Source organism: Rhinolophus ferrumequinum, chromosome 9 (genome assembly GCF_004115265.2).
Source record: "Rhinolophus ferrumequinum isolate MPI-CBG mRhiFer1 chromosome 9, mRhiFer1_v1.p, whole genome shotgun sequence".
In the NCBI taxonomy this organism is placed as follows: Eukaryota; Metazoa; Chordata; class Mammalia; order Chiroptera; family Rhinolophidae; genus Rhinolophus; species Rhinolophus ferrumequinum.
The window spans coordinates 49,051,739-49,070,369 of NC_046292.1; the positions used below are offsets into that span (position 1 = coordinate 49,051,739).

General features: G+C 37.6%; 1 protein-coding gene across 27 annotated transcripts in view; it reads left to right on the plus strand.

Annotated features, from left to right (window-relative positions):
* Nucleotides 1-18,631, plus strand: part of SGIP1 (SH3GL interacting endocytic adaptor 1) — a 195,438-nt gene that overhangs the window by 138,979 nt on the left and 37,828 nt on the right. For 9 of the 27 annotated variants that reach the window (XM_033114772.1, XM_033114786.1, XM_033114777.1 and 6 more), the window contains 2 exons: nt 461-587; nt 6,451-6,510. In XM_033114772.1, the coding sequence (XP_032970663.1) occupies nt 461-587; nt 6,451-6,510 (187 nt within the window). Of the gene's footprint in view, nt 1-460; nt 588-5,437; nt 5,504-6,450; nt 6,511-18,631 lie in introns of all 27 variants that reach the window. The other 18 variants (XM_033114776.1, XM_033114787.1, XM_033114780.1 and 15 more) reach the window with 3 other exon arrangements.

Genomic DNA, 18,631 nt, shown 5'->3' on the forward strand with positions numbered 1-18,631 from the left:
TGTGTGAAAAATAAAGAGACTTCTGGCAGAGGTAAATTCTTTTGGCATCCACACACAGGAGCGACAAACTGGTGATGTTTATAATATTTAGTTTGGCTAGTACAGCATACTGTTTTGCATGTAAATTGCATTAAATGGGGTTAAGCTCTCACATTATATTAGCTGCTTAGTCCCTGAGGGCATGTGAGTTCACAGTTCTGAAACAACTGACCGCATCACAGATCTCAGCTTCTCTAACTTGGATGTACCTAGTGAGTGTAGCACATTGTGGTTTATGGTTCCTCTAGCTCCATCCACAAGGTTCTGTATAGATACAATCAATTTCAGTACACAAGTGGTGTCACCTATACTCTCTAAGAACCTGAATTGTTATAGCTGGGGCTGGGAGACATTTAAAATATGGAACAAAAGTGTTATGGCCTGTGTATCTAACTTTCCATGTCTTTTCTTCTCCCCACAGCCCAGACCTTTTAGCCCTCCCATACATTCTTCCAGCCCTCCTCCGATAGCACCCCTAGCCCGGGCTGAAAGCACTTCGTCAATATCGTCTACCAATTCCTTGAGTGCAGCCACCACTCCCACAGTTGGTAAAAATTATCTCCTCTCTTTTCATCCATTTGTGGTTTTGACTGGCTATTTTTATGATCTGGAAACCCCGAGGCCCAATTTCTGGTCAAAATTGTTTTGCTGTGTGTTTTGCTACTATCCTCTGACTCTTCTTTTAAAAGCACCTTCTCAGCAAAGCAGGCAAAGTGCTTTAAAAGCAAATAAACAAATAAAAGAATATTAACACCTGTGTTTTGCAGGAATTCTCTTTTGCTATTCCGTACAAAGCTATTTATAGAATCAAGGAAGAAATTGTCAAATAAGGTTTTGTGATTTAGATATTTCTTATAACAAAAATAGTCTTCTTTGAGGGGGAATGTTTATTTAAATTCCAACCATGTACCACATCAGAAATCACAAAATTTACAACTTTTACTTTCTTGAAGCTTTCGTTTCTTCATCACTTTTGGTTGTTCTTATGTTGAGAGGTGGTATACACATTGGCACTGTGGGACTTGAGGACACTTTCTGACATTTTTTACTAGTGCTTTTCAGTGATATGTGGTCAATTTTCCCCGAGAAATAAGTCATTGCTGGCATTTTCAGTAAATGTCTTTGTGCCTCTTTCCTTATGGTGTGATGAAAGTGAAGAGTTGAGAATGGATGCTCAACTGGATGGTTTTCCCAGGTTTAAATGCCTCATTTTGCCTGGAGCATCTTCCCTCTTCCCACGGCTGGTCTCTCTCTATACCTCTTCACCCGTCTTTCATAGGCTCCTGCCGCCTCTGTCATATTTGCATGGTGTCTCTGACCTGGAGCTTTCCCATTCCATTTTTCTCCCATTGTCTTCCTTTATTGTCAGAACTCCCCTCCAAGTCTGCCATATTATAAACCAGCTGGCCATCGTGCATTGCTTCGGATAATCATTAACCAAAGCTAAATAAATTACTGCTACTTACCACGAGCACGCTACAGAGTTGCCTGTGTGAGAAGTAGAGTTTGATCAAAGCCTAAAGCTCATCTGGAAAAGAACTCCATGTTTTCCAGGGGAATAAGTTAAGGTGTGCCTCTTAGGTTTCCCAAAGAGAAGTTCAGCTACATCATGTACTCTATATTATTAATTAGACCAACCCCAAAGAATCCTTCAAATTTGGTGAAAATATAGCCAGCTATCCAATTTTATATGATGCTGTAACAGACAGATATTTAACATTATATATGGATAGCCAAGTCTATTCTTTATCTGCATCATCAATTGGGGCAGTTTGGGGCTTTCTATTTTTATATGCCTATTAGTTCATTTCTTTTTGGCTTTTTTTGATTGTTTGTTTGTTCTGTAACATCCCAACTTTATTTTTGAACTCTCTTTAATACTCTTGATTGCTACAGCCATTCCTCCCACTCCTGCTCTGGTTTTTTGTTCTTTATTTTTCTGAATATCATAAGTCCCACCCACTCCATGTGACTTTCCTGGTTTGTCAAAGAGGAAAAGTAAGAAGAATAAACTGACACTCGGAAAGCAATCCTCAAGTGACCTCAGATGACTTTCTAACAGGTTCTTTCAACTCACTGAGAATCACAGAGAAAATCGCACACATGGGGAATTTGAGCTGTGTCCATGTTTTGTATGATGTGTTTTTCTACTCCCAGCCGCAGAAATCTCAAATACTGGCCAGTGACTCTGATTCTTAACACACTTCGTATGCATTCTTTCAAGATGAACCACAGAGGGTTTTTTTTAACAAAACCACCTGAAAGGATAGTCACATTACTTCATTGAGGAGCATTCTGATTTAATTTGTTTGGTTTTGTTCATTTTAATTTGGTTTCCATCTTCTCCCTACATTCCTCACTCTCCTGTTCTTTATTTCCCGCTGCTGGAAGTCACCTGACAGCCACTTCTCACTGAAGTAAATACATTGTCAAATAACTGACTGCCCAGCAGCTTCTGGTGTATTGCTGTTTATCTCTTTTTGGAGAAGATGTGCTTTGGCTGCTTGGTACCAAAGGGCTGAGTATTCAATGACTGACTTGGAATGTCAACTTAATGGAGTCAAATGGCTCAGGAAACTAGCAAATTTCAGCAACCAAAGTTGGTGCCTCAACATTTCCCTCGCACCACCATAATATTTTTTGACATTTCCTATGTAACTTGGGCCAAAATTGGGGCAAGTGTGGTGAGAATAAATAAGCAAAGTTTAATGTAATTCAAAGACTAAATTTTTAAGAGCACATTAGTCTTCCTACATGACAATTCATATAAGAAAATGCCCCTCTAAGACTTTGGACGTAAACTCTTTCATGAGAGCTGTGATTATAAAGTAGTAAATCTGATGCCCCACCTGAAAATAGGATTTTCTATATATCGTCACACTCGAATGAAAAGCTTCTAGGCAACTGTACTTCACCAAACTTAAGACACCCTCAATTAGAAGATTCACTATTGTTTTATATATGACTAAGAAAGGGAGGGGAAAGCTGCCAACTGAGCTAAGATGCAATGCTTTCTTATCACAGTGATTTTCAGGCACATCCCAATTTCAGAGAGATTAAAGAGTGAACAAGTGCACATTTTACAATTAATGAAATGCAATAAACTCCTTTTGTATTCAATAAAGCTCACTAGAACTTCACTCTATGATTTTTGGGGGAAATCTATTAATTTGGGAATATAGAAAGTGTTTAAAGTTATTGTATTCTAAGAGACAAAATCCTAGACATTTAGAGACAGAGATAAATATGGAATTATCTCTAATTGTAAATATCCATTTTTATTACTTTTTCTTATTTCTATGGGTAGTTATCAGTTTTTTTTTTAGATGTTTGCAGAATCTTCCTTTCAGACCCTAATGCAAAAAGACAATTTTTGTTCATTGTTAAGTTTACTGTTAATTATATTCCTTCACTGTTAATTATGCATTTTCAATTGCTTTTTTAACATCCCAGGAATCTGTAATGAATGAAAAGTAATCATTAATGGGCACCAAAGGAAGCATCACATGGACCTTGATGTTTCCTTTGGTGTAGTACTTTGAGCAAAAGTGATTTGTATGCAATACTGGAATGTTAACCATAGCATCTAAAACTTCAAATAGTCCTTCCAAGCCTTTGTCTCAACGCTGAGAGGTAATTCTGAATTGGATAAGCTTTCTTTGAAAAATACCTGTATTAATATCAATTATTCTGCATAAAAAGAAAGACATTTGGAGGTGGATATACTTGATCCTAATTAAAAATTCCCACATATAATTTCAGTCTTTTTTTTTTTTAAAGCCTGTCTCCATTACTGGCTTCCCCCTCCCCGATCAATTTGAGGCAATTTCCATAGTTCTCCAAGGAAATTTTTCTTCTGTATTTAATTTGAGTGTTGCCCTTATTTAAATGAAGCACAGAGCTATCCAGTAACTCATTTTTTTAAGTGCTTTGATTTATTTAGGATATTTTCTTCTAAGCCTTCAATGTCCACAACCACTATGAAACATACACACACACACACACACACACACACACACACACACACGAGCTATTCAACCCTTATGAACTATTCTTTTGTTAACTTCAGCTCAAAGAACAAATGGCAATATTGGAATCTCCTCATTTTGAGGAGATTGTGAATAGCAAATTAGTTCTTTAAAAGACAGGACTATCCTCCATTATTTCCCACTATTAGGTATAAAAAGGCACTGTTACATTCAGGTACTGCCAATGTAACTGTTTTTCTTCCTATTTTTTCTAGATACTATGGAGTGTCCTCCTTAGGGTCAGTTCCATTCGTCCTGTTTCTCTCCCATTGATATTACAGGAGTTGCATTAGCTTGTTCTAGCCACCAAGGAAGCCACATGTATAATAAAAACTGATTGACAGGTGATATCCTAGAACCTTAAGAATTGACAAAGAAATAGTTTCCCTGCCTTACTCCCTAAGTCTAGGAGGCAAGCTAGTAGAATATTTTGCAAGAAACATTGTTTATGGAATAATTTTACTACCCTCATTCATTTCCTTATCTTCTCTATATTGTAGAAAAGATTCTCCTTTACTGGTCCTTGTATAGATTTTATTCAATTTTCTGTTAAAGTTGTAATAATACCATTAAGACCTGTGGCATTAGGTACTGTTTTTTTAATCACATAGAGTAAAATTCCAATTACCTGCATTTGTTAGTTGGTGATAAGGGAGACTATGTGCAAAGATCTGGAACAGTTGGAGTCCAGAGCCAACTGTTGAGACCTATTTACAAAGACATTTGGCCATAGCTGGATACTATAGCCAAAGATGGAATTACAGTAATGCTGTTCAAAATTAACAGTCCATAACTACCAAAGACAGGTGCAAGGCAATTGAATTCGGATTTTGGTGAAGGTGAAATGGGATACTTCATTCATGGACCTCAGGTTTAGACTGTTGCTTTTTTATGGTCTTGTTAAAAGCTTCCTCTTTCCCCACGGTGGGGGTAAGGGGAGGTGCATGCTGGGTGATTCTGTTGAGCTGTCAGTGCTGTCAGGAGGTTCTATTGATAGACGTATGTCTGGCCACTTGAGAATTGTGTCTGAGTGAACTAGGCTTACATGAGTCAATTATTAATGGTAGAGCCTTTAACAACTCCCTGAAAAGGTGGGGGCGTGATTTCTCCCATGAAACTGACTTCAGCCAAATTCACAGATGCTAACACTTGTCATTTTTTAAATTTTAATTTCTTGTTGGAATCATCATGAAATCAGCACATCACTTTTTTCATATCCTAGTCATAATCCCAGTTTCTTAGATTTTGTTTCCTTTTTCCATTAAAATCATTCCTGTGTTTCGATCAGTAAAGAGTGTGCTGCTTAATTTCATTTGAGATTTGTATCTGTGTTTTTGTTTTCCATTCCTTTATGTTTCTTTGGTTCGTAGTGTCAGAAGATGATGTTTTTTATGACAAACTGCCCTCATTTGAAAGGCGCTGTGAAACCCCTGCAGGTATGGTGCTAGCCAAGTGACCTCTAGATATCTAGACTTTAAAATCCAAGCCATTATGCCATTTGAATGCTATAAACTTCATGGACATGCTACTCACCTCATGAGTGTCCAGTGCCTCTCAGATACACCCTGTCTATTGACTGTTCATCGTGGAACTCATGCCATTGAAAAATTTTTAAGTAAACCTATGAAAAAGCAGCAGGTTGCATGACAGTTTCTCAGTGAAAAGGTTCGAAAAAGGTGAGCTGCTATTGCTTTGTGAATTCACAAAGGAAGGAATAATTTAACTGCTCAGATTTACATGTCCAGGGACTGTTTTTTAATGAAAGTAAAAAAAGAGAGTACCATTAGTAATCTTGTTTTCTCTTTGGCACGTAGGTAAAGGGTGTTTTGTGTCTGGATGCCTAAGGTGACTCCAAGGGAGGGGATGGAAGATATATGACATCTTCCAAGAACGTTAAATTGATGTGCAATGCTATTGTCATTTAAAACCTAAGCTAAGTTTCTATAACCCATTAACTCCGAGTATCTCTTTTTTGAAAGTATAGAAGGGGATGGCATTGAAGACGAAATGGTTACAGCAATTGCTGAATGACAGTTTGCCCAAACTAGCGCAGTTAAAATATGCTGACGCCCCCTGCATGGCCAGGAAGACTTCCGCTCCATGCGTCCACGCACCGAGTATCAAGCTACCAAACACACGCCCATCCCTTTAGGCCTCCATAGCTTTGCTTTGCTTTCTGTTTCCTGAACTAAAATAAGTAAATAAATAAAAAATAAACCCCCCGTAGATTGCCAGCCTTCCCTTTTTCCTGCACGATAATGGCATGCAGTGCCTCTGCCCTCCCCCATAGTGAGATTAATGACCTGCTCTGTGACTCATACTGTGTCCTTCTCTCTCCCTCTCCTTAACCTTTCCCATCCCGCTTCAACTCCTGGCCATACAGAGAATGAACAGCCTTCCCTCGTTTGGTTTGACAGAGGAAAGTTTTATTTGACTTTTGAAGGTAAGTAGTACATAGCATACCAGATTCTGATTTATATTCCCCTCATCCTTTATCTCCATCTGCATTTCAAAATCCCAGTTCTCTTCAAAAGACCTGGTCTTTCTCTATAAAAATGCTATGGCTACTTAGAAAATATTAAGTACTAAAGAAATACCACATGAATTTGGTTTGTATGGGATCCTCAATTTTTCATATTCAAAAATTAAAGCTAATTTGCAGTTAATATTGGTTACTTAATCAACTGTTAAATTGAAAAAAGAAAAGAAAAACAAACAAACATTTTTTTGGCCAAGGAACTTAACTCTGTCAACCAGGGCTCTTTCCTAACTCTATTGCAAATGCAATGCAACAAATATAAGGACATTTTTGGTTGGAATTGGCATTTAACTGATTTGGATAATTAATATTTCAGATATAACATCCATTATTGTATAATGTAAATATGCATATATATTCTTATGACAAGGAATGCTGCATAGGAGATCAGAAAAATGAGGAAAAGAAAAAAGTATTGAAGTAAGTTCTAGTTACATCTGAAATTGCAACTGGAATGACTATAGTAAAATGGACAACTATCACTGGACTTGCCATTTTAGAAGATGAAGAAAAATATACATAAATATAATGTCAGGTATCTAACCTCAGTGTTGGATAACTGGTTATATTTTGCATTAAGGATTAGCAGTGTTATGTTTTATATTAAATTCTAAATAATTTTAATAGTCCAATTTGATAAAATGGCCCATTTAAATTAGTGGCAGAGGAAATTTAAGTCCTTTAACTTAATTAATGGGCCATCTTACACATAAATATTTATCACTCAAGCCCCAACTTGCTATGATTTTAAATAGCTGAATTTATCCTGGGATCAAAAGTTGGCCAAATAATATTATACTCTAGAACTGAGTCTAAATATTAAACTTGTCTTTGTGTTTCGTGATAACAAAAAGACCTTTCCAAACTTGAATGTGTGTTTTAACACAATTTTTAAAATCGTAATGAGTAATACAGATCTTTAAGTAGTTCGTGTGGTGTGGCTTTTTTCTCTCAACAGTGAATTTTCCTTGTGAGATGGTCCTAGACATGGAAGTCCTTAGCTTGGAGTAGTTTGGAGCACAGCAGAAAATATTGTCTAATTTAAAACTTTCCAAATACCTGATATCTTGTCCTGGCTCAGGTAGAGGACAGGTAGATGGGCAGTTTTCAGGGGAGGGTTCATATTTTCTACATCATGTCAGAAGCTTTCATTGTTTCAGGTCATTAATTTTGTAATAACCAAGATGCAAAGTCCACAGACTTATAATCTTCTATACTTTCTCTTTGAATCAGATGGAATTAAAAAGTGCCCAGGTGTCTTTTTACTGATCAGCACATCTCAAAAGGAGAAGTTGTGATTGAATAGGTTGGTAATCCTGAAGTATAGCAAACACGTGCCTCTGTGAAGGCCCTTTCTTGGCTTCAGTCTAGCCACAGCAGGAGCTGTAGTGTGCCGTTTTAACCAGGAAATTAAGCCGTCAGTATAACCCTCAGTAACTGTCTGGAGCTCCAAAAAGAAAAAAAACGAAACGAAACAAAACAAAACACTTTGGCAAGGTTTTGTTGTTGCAGTTTGTTTTGGCTTCAGACTATCTATTGGCTCCTTCGCTTGTATTTTAGCTTTGCTGTCTCTTTAAACAGAGAGAGATCATGTTTTTTTGAAGATACCAATCTAAAGACAATTTTTGGTTGTTGGTTTGTCTTTAAAATATATATATATATACATATATATAATCAATCAAATATAAGTGTTAATAAATGTGTGTAATGACATAATGTGAACCACATTTTTTTCGTGTTAGGAAAATATATTTGTTAGTAGATTTCTGGATATCTAAACGTGGTAACTGGCATTCTAATTAGTAAGATCCAAATTCTTTAAGCACCTCAATTTGGGCCGAGAGGAGTTATGCAAGAAAGAGTTGTAATAGACATTATTTGGAATCTCTGGTACTGTTATCTTGGACTTTGCACAAGTCTGGGAAGTACAGATAAGGCTTCCCAAGGGACTGTGGGAGCAGCCATATAATGCATGTGTGTCTCTCCTTAAATCATCAAGACATGCTTATGGAGATTAAAGAACATTAAAATCAATTTCAAGGGACAATTTAGGAGAAGCTAAAAATGACACCTTGCCACCTGAGCAAGAATGGCTTTGTTTTAAGAATAGAGGAGGTTTGTTTTCATCATTAATGTACATTAGTTCTCAGGTATTTTTAGTTAGTACAACCTGAAAGGAGTGGTTTTTTTTTAATTTTCTGCTGTGATGACATAGAAATAGTGACATGTTAAATTGCTTTGAGAACAGTGCCCCTACTCTAATTTTTATAATTCAAAAAGTCTTTCATTCAACGTTTTATTAAATAGAATTTCTAGAATATTCTTCTAATGCACTCTGGTTTTACCCTCATTTGTTACTATGAATATTAATTATCATTATCTTCAATTCTTCATTCAGGGAATGTAAAAGAGGAGAAAGAGTCCCATGTCAAAATATTAATTGTTCTACATATTTTTAAATTATTATATTGACATCTAAATAGTGTTTCTATAGTTCAAAACTTTACCCTGTCTTCTTCATTGCTTTGTTCTTATAGTGCTTTAGGCATTATAGTCACTCGGTAAATGTTTGAGCCTCTGACTGACCAACTAACTAAATAATGAACATTGGCTTATGAGTTTCTTCGGAGATAACATGAGGTGCGTCACACTTCCAAATTTAATTTAACTAGAGACTTAAGAAAGTTAGACAGTGGTTCTAATTCACAAGAGTTCCAAAGCATTTCCTAATGTTTTACTTTTATAAAAAAATGTCACTGAAATCTTAACCTATTTTAGTTGAACTAATAAAAAAAGTAAAGGTTACAAAAGGTAAGAACTTTTTAAATTCATTTACCCAAGAGTATTCTTCTGAGATGGGAGAAAGGGAAAGATATTCCCATGACAAGTAGAAGATGTGACTGTTAGATACTTGAACAGTTCCCTAGAGCATTTTAACATCAAAATGTTTCCAGAAATGTTGCTGTCCCTCTCGTTGGTTAACTTATTTAACTACAGAATCATCTTGTATCTGGTAATGGCGAAAAAAACAAACAAACCTACAACCGTACATTCTTGAGTGTCCCTGTGTCTGAACATCATCTCTATGTTCTGTGCATACAGCCTCTTGCACATTCATCTCTAGACTGGTCTGTGCTCCTGTTTACTGCTCTTACTTGCATCATGCATTTGGGAATGTCACCTCCTTAGCAATACCCTTCTCTACATTCTAGGACTCTGTGCCAAACTTGCCCACCTGTTTCCAGAACTGAATCCCATCTCTTCCCAGGGACCATCTCTTCTCCTATAGCACTCTCCATGGAAAGTTCTTCAATCCTGTGGGTCATAAGTCATGGGACTAGGAGACAGTGTTTGAATCCTCCCAACTCCCTATTGCCACTTCCAAGCTACCCCCCTCCAACCCCGCAAATATGAAAATCCGCCACCTGATAATGCCACCTCCTACCACTCCTTATTGCTATCCACTGCTGTCCTGCAGCACTTTCTCCTCTGTGTTAATCTATGGCCTTAGAGATGCTGGCAGCTGCTTTTCATCCTCTTCTCTACCTCACTTCCTAGCTTCATCCTGTGACATGGATTCGATATGGATGACCCACCCAATACCCTAGCCCCAAGACCTCTCTGACTTCTTCAGCTCCCACGAACTTCCCTCCCTTTTACTCAGTAACCCCCACCTCTGGCCATCTCTTGGAAATGATCCCCACTGGCAAGGGTCATTTTGGCCATTTCATAATTAACAATTTGTTACCCATCCTATACAAAGACAACATTAGGCAATGATTCTTTCATTCAGCAAATATTTATTGAGTACTATTGTATGCTAGCACTGTCCTAGGCACTCCGCAGTAACGACCAGAACAGAAAACACTTCCTGTTGCCATGAAGCTTACCTTCTAATGTAGAGAGTCAAAAATAAGAATATGAATCAGTAAAATATATAGCATGAAGATGGTAATAAGTTCTATAGGAAAAAATAAAATAGGAAAGTAGAATGGAGCATATTGGGGTTGCAATTTTAAATAGGGAACCTGAGGTAATAAGAGTGAATGAATTATAATAAGATCTTAGTGTTTACTAGGGCAAAATATGTCACATGTGTTATCTCATTGAATCGGCACAACTCACTAATGAAGAAATTAAGATTCAGATAATGGAAGTAACGTTTGCAGATCACTCAGCCAGGAAGAGGCCGAGTACAGACTTAAAGCCAGGCCGCCTACGTGGAGATCAAGATGATGCTGTGTTCCACATACGTGATCTCATTCAGTCTTGGCAACGGCCTCTTGAGGCAGGTGGTGCTGGTGGTTTTCCCTAATCTCCTATCCTTGTACTTCTCCAATCCCTGATTACACCTTATCTTGAACCTCACTGAGACCTGTGGTCTATATCCGTCCCATTCTCATTCAGCCCTCTATGGAAGCTCTTTTCTCTATCCAGATTAGACCTCATGGAGGAAAAAACATATGGACTTTAATCATCTATACAATGGTAGTTACATTTTCCTCTTTGGAATTATGTTGTCTACTGTGTTTCCCCGAAAATAAGACCTCGCCGGACCATCAGCTTTAATGAGTCCTTTGGAGCAAAAATTAATATAAGACCCGGTATTATATTACATTATATTATATTATGTTATATTATATTATATTATGCGTGGTCTAATATTGTATAAAACTGGGTCTTATATTAAGTTTTGCTCCAAAAGACTCATTAGACCTGATGGTCCAGCTAGGCCTTATTTTCGGGGAAATATGGTATGCCCAAGAATTAACTCTTGGGCATTTTAAACTTCTGACCTCTTTCAGCAGGTTATTAAATATCCCTATTTAGTAAGTGGTAAGACACAATCATAGTCATGAACCACTGAACTGTCCGTATTACTATGCCAGAGCATAGTAATAACATCCTGTAAAAAGTAAACAGGTCCAATTCTTCACCTGTAGCCAGAAAGATATTAATTAGTTCATTATCAGAGAGTCACTAGAGAATGGAAAATTGGAAGGTGTGACCAATTTTCTGGGAAGCAACTGTTTTACAAAATTCACAATATTTTTCAAGTGGAAAGGGTCCACTAATTGTACCTACCCCACTGTAGGCCCTTATCAATCAATAACACAGAAAGTTATTCAGTACACACTCTGTAAATCACAGAGTTAAGTACAACCAGGTTTGGAAAAATATATAGAAACGTAAAAAGCAGTGATGATACAAGACTGTCTTTGTTAAGAACATTAAAATCATACTTCCTAGCTATTCCTAATTTTTATATGTAAACTATATTGTAAATATAAAATGTAAAATCCTTTTTATTAAAACAACAGAAGGTCACAGAGAGTTTGTTTTTTGGGGGTTTTTTTGTTGTTGTTGTTTTTAATAGCCTAAACCCATTAAGAAGAGTCAAGTGGAGTGGAACCTGAAAAGTATTCTACCAGGCAGACCTACTGAGGGTTTTAGAATTCACTTTGACTTTTCATAAGAAATTAGTTGCCTCGCTCTGAAATCTTTGGCATTGACCAACATGCTGATATTTCATTTGGTTTCCTGCTCTTTGAAGCAGTTGCCCCGTTTCAGTCATGTTTACTGGGTGACTGTCATGATGGTGATAGAACAGAAAGCCAGTAAAAGAGAAACACTTTTTCTCTATACTACTCAAAACATTTCTGACAATGAAATGCGTGGATTCTCCCCCTATATTAAACAATTCTGACACTATCTGAAGTTAGCACTGACCTCACAGATTAAGGGCTCAATCCCACAAGACTTCCCCCTTACCCCACGTCTGACACTAATCACAAGTCCTAGGTTGTCACCTGTACTTCTGATTGACCAGCTATAAATCCTGGGTTCCCATAACCCCCATCTTGGGTCTAATAATTTGCTGAAATGGCTCACAGAACTCAGAAAAGTCCTTTACTTTCTACTACCTATTTATTATAAAGGCTACAACTCAGGAACAGCCAAATGAGATGCATAGAGCAAGGTATGGGGGAAGGAACACGAGTTTCCATGCACTCTCTCCATATGCCACTTTTCCAATACCTTGATATGTTCGCCAACCCAGATGCTCTCCAAACCCCATTGTTTAGGGTTTCTGTAGAGGTCCATTACCTAGGTATGATTGATTCAATCATTGACCATTGGTGAATAAATCAACCTCCCCTTCTCAAAGGTCTGGGGATGGGACAGAAAGTTCCAGGGTTCTAATCACAAAGTTGGTTCCTCTGGGAACCAGCTGCCATCCTCCAAGAGTCACCTCATTAGTATAAAGTCAGGTATGGGGGAAAGAGGCCGATTATGAGTAACATAAGACTCCCCTCTTACCCTTATCACGCAGGAAATTATAAGAGTTTTGGGAGCTCTCTGCCAAGAACTAAGGATAGAGACCAAATATATACTTCTTATTATCATAGTGAGCAAGGTGCTCCCTCTTTTTGGCCTACTATCTAGGCCATATTGTGTGAATGGGCTGCTAGGGAGGGCATGATATAGAATTCATATCAGAATTCTATCTAATTAAATGTTTGTGGGAAAGCTTAAGAGTAGGTGGCAGCTTCTATCCTGAATCACCAAGCAAGGGGTAGGTACCTGGTTAGTGAAAAGATCGTTTTTATTTGGATTCAGCATATCCAGGTGCTACTGCTAACACTAATACTTCTGATACAATATCACTGAGGAGCTCTTACCATCGGCCACATTCTGTGCTATTTACTCTATATCCACAAGCTCACGTAATCCGCAAAGCAAGTATGTAAAGCAGGCGCTGTTATCGTTCACATTTTACAGACATGTAAATAGAGGCTTTGAGAATTTAAGTTAATTTCACAAGATAATCAGTGGGTAAGTTAGTGTTATGTGATAGAACCGATGTCCCTAACCACTGATGTCCCTAATATTCAAATCTGCCTGTGCCACTCAATAATCATGTGATCTTGAGAATTGAATGTCTCTGAGTCTCTGTTTTATCATCTTTAAAGTGGAAGGTGTAATACCCATCTGACAGGATCATTAGGAAAATCAAACTAGATTTTCTTTTGTTTATTAATGTTCTATACAACATGAAAGGTTTTTTTTGGTTTTGTCTTGTTTTTATTACGACTATGTTTTTTAGAGCAGACTATGTTTCTAGAGCATATAATTGAGGGGAAGGTGCAGAGATTCCCCCTCTGCCCCTGCCCCAACACGTGCATAACCTCTCCCTTTATTAACATCCTCCTCCAGAGGGTGGAGGGGTGCATTTGGTACACCTGATGAACCTACGGTGAGACGTCATAATCACCCAAAGTTCGTAGTTGACATGAGGGTTCACTCTTGGTGTTGTACATTCTATGGGTTTGGTCAAATGTATAATAACATGTATCCACCTTTAAAGTAGCATGTGGAGGATGATATGCCCTAAAAATCCTCTGTGCTCTGCCTATTCACCACTCCTCACCTTGAACTCCTGGCAGCAACTGATCTTTTTACTGGCTCCATAGTTTTGCCCTTTCCAGAATTCCATACAGTTGGAAATATATAATATGTAGCCTTTTCAGATTGACTTCTTTCACCTAGTAATATGCGTTTAAGAATACTCCATATCTTTTCATGACTTGATAGCTCTGAAAGGATTCTTTAATTCGTACTTTGAGGTTGCATCCAAACTGAAAGACGAGACTTGAGAGAAGGGACCAAGAAGGTGCTGTACCCAAGATGCATTTGTTTCTTATTTCTGGTATCGTTCTGGCCTCTGAAGTGACTTCTTGGGTCTCCGGTAGTGATTAAACCCAGGAGCTTCTTCTCATATCTCTATCAGACTCGCTGATGGTATATTTTCTTCTTTATGGCCATAACAGTCCAAAATATACAATTGTGTCCAAATGTGTCCCTCACTCAAAAGAAAAAGAGCACAGTTCATCAACTTTAAAATACATAAATGTTGGACAGCTTTTGCTTTGCTCAAGATTGAAGCTTTTACTCCCCAGCAAAGGAGATGAAACCTGAATTTGAGTCCCATTTGCCTGAGTGCAAAAGTCGAATATAAAACAGTCTTTCTAATCTGACTGGAGCTACCAAATGGAGAACTAACAAGAACAGCACAAAGCCTTAAGCTCTGAAAAAAAGGGTTGTTTTGTGTAGACAATTTCAAAACCCAAAACATAAGCGAAATACTTCCCTCAAGCCGGAAAAGGGAATGAGGGTCATTATGAATATAATAGAAAAGTTAAAGAATATTCACTCATTTATTTCTTTATTCAGTGATTCACAAGCATTCCACGAGCTCCACTTAGGTATAAGCCCCTGTGTAGGAATTATGGATGTGGAACGGTATGGCTTCTGCCTTTTAGGAATTCACAAGAAATAGAAGAGATAGGCATTTCCTATCAAACACCTGCTGTGGTAAAGGCCACGACAGAATTATAAGCACCTGCTGGAAAAGTATGAACAATGAATAGATTTTTCATTGGGAAGAATCTGGAGAACTTCTTGGAGGTACAGGGACTTGAGCTGAGTGACAGTAAGGGGCAAAGAGGACTTCAGACAGCTAAGAGTGTTCCAATTGGAATAAATAACTTGAACACAAAGGCAGTAGCGTGAGTGATATCTAGGCTGTATGCAGGGATGGTAAACACTGGGAGAGGCAAGGACTGTTTTAAGGATGATCTGGAAAAGTAGGTAGAGATTATATTCTAAAGGGCTTTAAATACAGAGAGAAGAAATTGGAATTACAATCCCTATGCACAGTGGAATTTTGAGACGTTTTTGAGACAGGAAGTGGTATAATCATCTTTGGTTTTTAGGATTAGAGGCAGAGAGAAATTTGGGAATTTACTAAAGCAGTTTGAGAGACGTAGTAAGGGGCTGGCAGTACCCTTTTCATCTGGAGATTTGAATAACACTACTGAGGGCGAAACATTTGACATCTAATAAGGGGTGGTAAGAAGTGAAATCTTCCATCCTGAGATGCATGGGGAAGGGTGCTGTTGTCAACCAGGGAAAGGGAGTCCCCAATAGTATTAGATTTGGGCAGGACAAATGAGTCACGTTTGAGACTTCTCAGCTTTGAGGTCCTGCGTGCTATGCAGGTAGTATGTGTCTAGGAGTTAAGAGACTGTGGAAATTTGGGAGTCATTTGCTTAGAGATAAGGGCTGCGTCAATGAAGGTCAGTGTTTAACCTTGGGGCATGCCTGCATTCAGGAGCCAGACTAGAAAAAAATGCATTATAACTTAGAACTTGCTCCATTGTATTTTTTCTTTAAATAACCATATAAATATTAGTGATTAATTTTGAATGCATGATATTCAATGGATATGTTTTTGTGGACTATATTAAGTATAATTTTAAAATAAATCAAATGTATATAAACATAGAAACATTAGATATCCTTTGCTGATCTGTTGTCTCTCAGTTGTTCATGCCTGGGAGAATGTTTAACTGGTTAACCCAGTTACACTCTGAGTATGACTCTTACCTAAGTACCAGTTAGGAAAATGGCAGACATTAAGCCTAGAAGAAAAGTACTAGCTTCTAGATGGCTATTACTGCAAATACAAATTAACGTAGAGATAAGGCCCTATCTCTTTTCCCTAAGTGCTGCCTGTCAAAGCCTTTCATCCTCTCTTAGTGGTGTGTCCTTCTCACCTGTCTTGCAATCTTTTATTTCTTTCTCCTTTTTCTTCCTTCTGGAACATAAATATAAACACGAAAAACTGAATGTAATGTAAGACTGAAGGGATTTTTAGTGTTTGTACATCAAATAAAAATGAAATGACTTGTATAAATCTTAAAAATAATTGAGTAATAAATTTTGTATTTCTTTGCTTTGGAATAGAAAGAAAATTGGTTTTTTTACAGGACACTTCATTTTTCTTTTCTTCACGCAGTAGTAGCTCTTGAGAAAGACTATAAAATTACCTACCTACACCTGCAGTAAACTTCTAGACGCATAAGTTATGTTCAAAAGAAGGAATTTGTTGTCCATTATGATATTATAGAGTTTGACTTGAAATATTCCTCATGGTAGCTTCAATATGCATATGCCTAGATATATTCATAGTTAATATTCTTTAGAAGTCAAAACTGTCTCTCTCTCTCTCTCTTTCTCTCTCTCTCTCTCTCTCTCTATATATATATATATATACATATATACAAAATTAATTACGATGGATGCCCAGTAAAATGATAAGGTTTTCCACATTTACTAATTCTGCAATAGGTAGGTATCTGATAGGAAAAACAGTGAACACATTTGTAGAATAAGATCTTGATAATATTGCTATAAAGACTGATATTGTTGTGGCTATATTCATTCAATCAGCAAGTATATATTGAGTGCCTACTATGTACATGGTACTATGGAAGATATTGGGGTTACAGTAGCGAATAAGAGAGGCATGTTCCTGTCTTCATGGAGCATAGAAGCCAGATATTAAGCAATTATTTACAATAATACTAAAGCAGGTTATAATTCAGGAGATGAGGTGCTTTGAAGGCATCCAACAGGGAAACCTAACTTGTCCTAGAAGTTAGGGATAGTTTCCAAAGAAAGAGATGGGAGTGACATTTAAACCTACAGAGTCTGCTTTGAAGAAATTTAAAATGTTGCTAAGTTAGAGATCTAATATAAATACTTACGTGTATGTAATGTGTAAATGTTAACCTAAAGGTATACTGGGTATTATTTTATATATTAGCAATAAAGAGTCACCAATTAATTTATATCAGTTTACTCTCAGCACACACACGCACACATACATACTACATAGAGATAGAAAGATATGGAATATATATATACATATAAATATATATATATATATATACACATATATACACACACATATATATGAAAGAGAAAGAGGAAAAGCGAGTGTGTGTGTGTGTGTGTGTGTGTGTGTGTGTGGTATGTGTGCATTTTGGCTCTGGAATTAGCCTTTTGGTTCTGAATTGTAGCCTTAGCATGATGTGTGACGTTAGGTAAATTATTTATTTAACCTCTCTAAGTCTTAGTTTCATCCTCTGGAAACTGGAGTAATAGTGGCACCTACTTCACAAGATCGTAGTCAAGGTTACATAGTTAACTACTGAGATCAGAGCACGCAAGGAGCTCAATAACGATTATCTATTACCACTATAGTCCAGCTTTACCCCTCCCTTACTTGTAACATGGCTGTGTTTTATTTAGTTCTTGCCTGCTTTGGAGAAGGTTGGGTTGTAGCATTCTAGTTTTTTTCCACATAAAACATCTGGCAACTTGATCTGCTGCTGATCTGCTGCTGTGAGTTGCTACATGGCCTCTCTGCTTGTCATCAGGGACACAGAGCCATCTTTTCTTGGCTGCTTGTGGAGCAGAATGATTTGGAAGCAGAATGCCTCCTCCCTGCTGTACATGCCCACCTCCATGGGAGTCTATCATTAAAGCTGACTTGTTGAGACTAATGATCTGCCTGGTGATACTTTCCTTGGGGTGGGCTGTATTAAGGCTGATGGGAGATGTGGAAAAACCTCTTTTATTAAAGGATTTGTAAATCGTGGCATTTCCGCAGATTTGACAAATAATTTCAAACTTCCTGACAAAAGAGTGGAGAAGCCGAGGATCACAGTAGTGTGTGTGTGTGTGTGTGTGTGTGTGTGTGTGTGTGTGTGGTGGGGGGGGGCTGCTTTACCTTTTGCGTGGTTGTGAGTCTTCCTCGTGCAATAGCTTTTTATTATGTGCTTTCTAAGAAAAGCCGTCCACAGACAGAGGCCCTCCATTTCATGGCCCTGTTGACTCTGACTACCCCAAACAGAGAGGAGAACCTCTGACTATTCCCTTCATAGGAGAACTGACGTAATGGATGAAGAAGTGGTTCAAAGAGGTGATGTCAAGGCTCAGGAGAATCTCTCATTGCTAAGCCCCTTTAATGTGTGTGGGATGGATATATTTAATCAATCCCATATATACCCCTAACAGATGTTAATCAGGTACTTGTAAAAGGCCTCTGTAAACTATAAAGCACTATACAAATGTAAGTATTTCCTAAAGTAATCATTATCATTAATACATACTT